The 6302-nt window shown below is 35.8% G+C and overlaps 1 protein-coding gene across 9 annotated transcripts in view; it reads right to left on the reverse strand.

The window, feature by feature from the left end:
• Positions 1–2010: 2010 nt before the first annotated feature.
• Positions 2011–6302, reverse strand: part of FOXP2 (forkhead box P2) — a 265428-nt gene continuing 261136 nt past the window's right edge. For all 9 annotated transcript variants that reach the window (XM_088457697.1, XM_088457696.1, XM_088457695.1 and 6 more), the window contains one exon: positions 2011–6238. In XM_088457697.1, the coding sequence (XP_088313823.1) occupies positions 6094–6238 (145 nt within the window). In that variant the 3' untranslated portion in view covers positions 2011–6093. The remainder of the gene's footprint in view (positions 6239–6302) is intronic.

A 6302-nucleotide genomic window follows, 5' to 3' on the forward strand; every position in this document is an offset into this window, starting at 1 on the left:
CCCCAGATTGGACTGCATGTACAGACGACTGGGGATATCGTTAACGATCCACAGGAGCGTACATTGTTCGTCGGTAAGTGCATACACACTGGAAGATTTGAACGATATATCGTTTAAAGATATTGTTATCATTCATATCGTTCAACAAAAATCGTCCCATGTGTATGGGGCTTGACTGTGATCGCTGGCCCTGTATATGTCTTATAAGTATTATATACAGTACACTGCACTTTGTATGAGGCAGAATATAGTTTGTTATGTGCTGATTATGACCATTCATGGGCTGCCCACACTTGCTTTGAAAACAAGCATTTAGAAACCGTGTCAGACTGGGGCAAAAAGGGCCCACAAAGGGAATGCAGTGGTGTGATCAGTCACCAGAGGGGCCAGCCACCACAATAGCTTGGCTAACTATTAGAGAGTGCATGGTCTGTACCCTTTATAAATATATATAGTAAATACTGATAGTGCATGCATTATAATGTAACAGCAATGCACTGTAGTGAATACACCATAGTCCTGGGAATGCAGTATACAGTAAAGTGACATATGTATAATAATTAAGCACATGATGGAGATCCTGTTTATACATATCACATTAAAGCAGAGGTTCCCAAATTCTGCCAGTACAGTCCAGGTTTTAAGGATATCCATGCATGAGTCCAATTGGTTAAATCAAATTTAATGAGGTACTAATTAAGTCACCTGTGCTCAAGCATGGATATCCTTAATACGTGAACTGTAATGGCAGAGTTTGGGATCCTCTACATTAATGCAATGCACATGTGATAAGGGATCTTGGTACTGACCAGTTAGTGTCTAAAACTCAATGAGAACTGCAGTAGGTCTAGTAAAGGCGAAATACAATCCATTGTAAAAAAAATAAACTCTCTAAGCACTTACCTAGAAATTACTTCTTTGTAGGTTAATGAATGAATGGAAAGCTACATTGCCAATTGTCACAGGCAGGAACTGTGTTCCTGATGCTAAAGCCCACAGCCAACAAGAGTGGGGGTCGTAATAGCCCACTTTGATTGGCAGGAGGACGAATCTTGGTGTATTTTCTATAGAAGCAAACCAAGCACCCATGTTTATTTGTGGTTCTGCTCCACCAGGTAACTGATCCTCTAATAGATTAACAATGCATAATTTGAGTGCACATTTTGGAATCTAACCCCTAGAGCAAAAGTTCTCAAGCTCGGTCCCTAGCATGTTTTCCTGGTCTCCTCACAGAATCACAAGTGAAATAATTAGCTTCACCTGTGGATCTTTTAAAATATGTCAGTGACCTGGAAAACGTGAATGGTTTTGGAGTCTTGAGGACCATGTTTGAGAACCACTGCTCTAGAGGAAGGGGTGGGCCCTCAGGCAGTGGGGCCCATCGGGGATTTCCCCTGTGGGACAATCCAACTGTTTAGAAGCCCCCTCTAGGAATCCTGCATTTGCCCCTGTATGTAACCAGTTTGTTTTATCTCCAACTGCACAGTATTGGCTACTAGTTTTCTAAAGAAAAAATATTGTATGTTGCTGGTACTGTAAGTTTAATTGAACATCCAAGGTAAGCACTGCCAGCCAAATGCTGCAACACAGGCTCTATCCATCTTTATTGAGATTTTGTACAAGTCCCTCCTCATATACTATTCTCCACCACCAAAATGCAAAATGATGGGAAATATTAAGTATACTTTATTTGCACCCATCTGGTCCAGTTAATATAGGGTGTGTGTGTGTACATCTCTTACTCAATTCCTTCAGTTAGCTTATCTCACAGGAATCTAGGCTATTAATAACACAGTATTAATAGAGGTAATAGAGGTAAAAAAGCTACAGAGATATAAGCTGCAGCTTATCTCGGGCATTTATTCCAACAATAAAATGCAAGTAATGCAATGCTATTCATCATCTACTCAACCATGACATCTGATAATAATTAAATGTCCATTCACTGAATGTACCACTCTTCACTAAAAGATGTTTTGCACAAATCTAGGACAGAATGCTTTACACATTACACATGGTATGGTCTATAGAAAGCATACATTCATTTTAAGGGGAACTGTAATATAAGGAATCCAGATCTAAATATAATTGGGTCAAAAGAATTAGATATTTTATTTTATTCCAGAAATGTAGGCAAATGAATGAAATGGTTTCATATACATGTTTACATCCAACAGTTCAGAAATATTGTTTATACATATAGTAAAAATGTACATCTTTTTACTGAACCAGATCTCATCAATGAAAGTTTCTGAAATATTTGAACAAATATACCAACAATCCAAAAGAGTAAGACATTTTATATCAGCTACATGTACAAGGAACCCAGGATTGTAAAAAAAAAAAAAAAAAAAAGCAATATTAACTTTCACACTTTAGCATGTCAAGTTTTTAGAAGTATGTATACTACTAATGTGAAAAAATTTGCAACAGCTTCAAGTGAATGTGACCAATGTCAACATATTTTAAATATATTTTGTTTCAGTGGTACAGTAGATACATTTCTACCTGTGCTTCAAAGCTCCACAACAAGAGATTCTGTATATCTGGAGTTAAGGAAGGAGCCGTGGGTGTAACATGATTACAATTGCTTTCCCAAATATCTTAATTGTCAAACAAAAAAACACACCTAAGTAATTCTACCTAATACTTGTAACAGTCACATGAAAATGTAATTGATTTTGAAACGGAAGAACTGTGCCATGAATCCATCTATATAGTATTTATCCTATAAGCCCTCTAGCATTCATGTACAACTAATGCCAACAGACAGTGGTGGCAGCCATATTGGGAGTTGAAGCAATATTCAGAACACATTATATAAATTCACATCAATAAAGTGTTTCATATACATTGGCCACAGAGTGCCTCAGTGTTCTCACCTCATCATAATGAGTTAATAAGCTGCAGTGTCATAAATATTGGATCAGTTTAGTAAATGGCTGTGTCCACTGTGTGTAGTACTTTAAGCAAAGGTGTTTTTGTAGACAATACTATGTAAAATAAAATTCTGATAACTCCCTGGTGTTAGAGGTAGACAGTTTGCTTTCAAATCCTAGATTTGGTCCATTTATTTTATTCAGCAGTGAAGCCATGAATACAGAACAAATAACAGCTGTTACAATTCAACCATGACTTCTAACGTCAGAGAATTCAAGGTATGAACACACAGTACACGGTAATGAAAAAGTATCAAAAATCAGTTTACCTCAAAAAAGATAAATAAACAGGTATATACCACCAATACATAAACAGATGTTTGTGCTACAGTAATAATTGGCTGTATACAAAACATAATGAATTCCCACCATCAGCGTATGATAGAAGCAAGAATACATGAGCCATTTAAATTGTCAGACATTATGCTTTATAAGGTATGCACAGAAGTTCAAGCAATAAATACATACATTAGTTCAAAGCCTTACAACAGCTACGCAAAGCAGAGCGGGAAAGCGGGTTTGCTATTACTAGCAAGCAATGATATAAGAGTAAAAATTAATGAAATGCATTAAAGCAACATTTTTCTTAGAAAAAAGTCTGGTCATTTATGGGTCCACCAACATTTTTACATAATATGCACAATTATCAAAATACAGACCAAGCATCTCAGAAAACCCCAAAAAACCTAACATCTAATTTCAAAGCAACTGCAGTTTTGGAGGTTTTTCTGGTATAATGTGCAAGCAGCTATTTTTAATTGTATTTATACAAAACCCATGCAAAACTCTACAGGTATATGCATTCTGTGGCTGAGACTTCCTTTCAAAGTTTTGTAACTGAGGTATGCATACTTACGCACTGTTGTCTTTGGCCACGATCTCGGTGGTGCAAATATCACATTCATTTTAATTCTACCAAGGTGGACACACATATGAAGACTAATTGCCCCCATTGTCTGGTTACACTCTCCCTATTTCCCATAATGGTCAAGGGCAATCTTTATCAGTAATGTGACATGTTCACTAGAAAGTGAACTTTCTGTTGATATGACCAATAGACAAACACCATGAAAGTAGCAGGTACTGTGATATTGTGACAATTAATGTGATCTGCCATATTTTCTGTTTCTAATTTTGTTTTGTGCAGAGGTAGAAGCTTTCAGAAAGCCTTTTGGGTAAGTGGGAAAACCCCTTTGAAAGCTGTTGTGTCCTTCTATTTGGCGTGATAGATGACTGTGTATATATTTAAGTATTTCTTGCTGACTCCAGCAAAAAGTAAATGATGAGCTTAGTTTGCAAGATGCAACCCCATCATATGGAGCTGATACATATGTTAAGCTCTAGCAGCCACCTTCTGTCAAAAACTGTTTGTAAAGCAATAACCATAATTAGGTTATGAGGTCCCTTGGTTGGGGTAAATTATTATCAAGACTTGGCACAGCACATAAAAAGCAACATGTAAAGTTTTTAGGTTTCAGAAAACACCTATGTTATTATTTAACATAGAGAATAAAGAATTGTAACATTTTTTGGGTTTGGATTTTTTCTTTTTTTTTTTGAAAACCAGCATTTCAACAAGTTGGCCAGTGCAAGTTTTTAAAGGGAAGTGTATTGTTAGTGTCAATATCCCATTTAAGCAGAGGCAGAATTCTATGTAACTTTGGTTTGACTGAAAATAAATACCATGGTCTACAATTGCTATATCTTTGATTTCAGTGTAAAAACTTACCTATTTCACTTTAAATCAATATGAAATTAACTTTTTTTTTTGGCTTTACTAGAACTTTTATGTTTGGTTCCTACATTTTTTTTTATTATTTATTATAACTTAAAACTATAAAAATAGTACACAACAGATAAAGACCATACAGTACAAGACATTCTAACAACATGTATTCACCACAAAAAAAATAACAACTGACTGTATGGGAGGTAAAAGAAAAACCACAATGTTTATATATAACAATATGCATTCTGCATTTGTATCAAGTACATATATATATTTTGGTTGGTTGGTCATCCACAATTTGTAGCATTCTATTAAAACTTCCACTGGAGAGACTGTTCTCACCTTTTTCTTACGTGAAATCTTCATTGTATTAAAAGTGGCTTTTGGCCTCAGAAGAATACACTATTTCTCATTTACCTTTTCATATTTGTTTCTTTGTGTAGGGCTAAATAAAAAGATCCCAGAGGTCATCAGAAAACAGCAGGTAGTTCGTGGAATGGTTCCTTTGTACTAATTAAAGTTACAGAAGACTGACCAAAGCGAGTGGCTGCTTCTGTCGTTGAGCTATTGGCCATTGTTTGAGTTGGCTTTGGTTTGCAGCTGTAGCCTTTGACTGTGTTTTCAGGTAGACAAAGCTTTATCACAAGGAGGTAAATAGTACAGTTGTAAGATATATGCAGATATGCAAATGTTTCTATGGTGCTTGCACAGACAATGGTAGTTTTAGGATTGCACTTTACAACTTAACATTAACAGCACAGACTGGAAGCCTAAAGGTTCTTAGATGTTGCAACAGTCTAATTACTGTGGTTTGTAATAGCTAATTTATGTCATTTACAGCTGGTGGCACCAACATAAAAAGAAAACAAAAGAAAAACACAAAAATAAATGTGCTTGTTTGTTGATATTTTTTCAATTCGGCTAGAACAAGCAGTGTTACTAACTTTTGATTCTACTCCTGTGCAAATGAAAAACAATAGCAACAAGTTGAACTTGGCCAGGAATTGTTTCTAACATTAAATCTACTGTATGCTTGAGATTCACATTGATAAAACTAACACTATTTTTTGGCAGTATATGAGGTTGGTTTCTTTCTACAGAACATGTTTTCCTCATATTCAGTCATTTCATGAACCCTTTTGAGCCATATTTTAAATGGGCAAGCCATTATATAAAGAACAGTTTTTGTATTTTTTGTTTTTTTTTCAAGAAAATCAGTTTTTTGTCTTAAAAAAAGAAGACAACAAGCAGTTTCCTTGTTGCATTAAATCCCAGAGGGCTGGTTTAACAAGTTCCTCTAGGAATGTCTCCATTATCCATGCGTAATAAATAGTCACAGTAAAAATCTGTCAAATAATCATGGTTGTGGAGTGGTTGTGAAGGTCAGTGCTATGTCCCTTCATTTGAGGTCTCTTAAGTCTCTTTTTAGTCCAGATCTTCAGACAATGGCTCTTCCTCAAGCTCTCTGTCTTCTTCCAATTCTGGACTATGATTAGCTGTTGTGACCAATGACATTGGGCAGTCCTCGTCATCTGCAATCACTGGCTCTTCCTTGACGTGTACAGAATGTCTGCAATGCAAAACATATTGTTACTAAAGACATATTTCAGTATTTTTTCATCTAAAGTGTAAAA

Source organism: Taudactylus pleione, unplaced genomic scaffold (assembly GCF_031769625.1).
Source record: "Taudactylus pleione unplaced genomic scaffold, aTauple2 ptg000041l, whole genome shotgun sequence".
In the NCBI taxonomy this organism is placed as follows: Eukaryota; Metazoa; Chordata; class Amphibia; order Anura; family Myobatrachidae; genus Taudactylus; species Taudactylus pleione.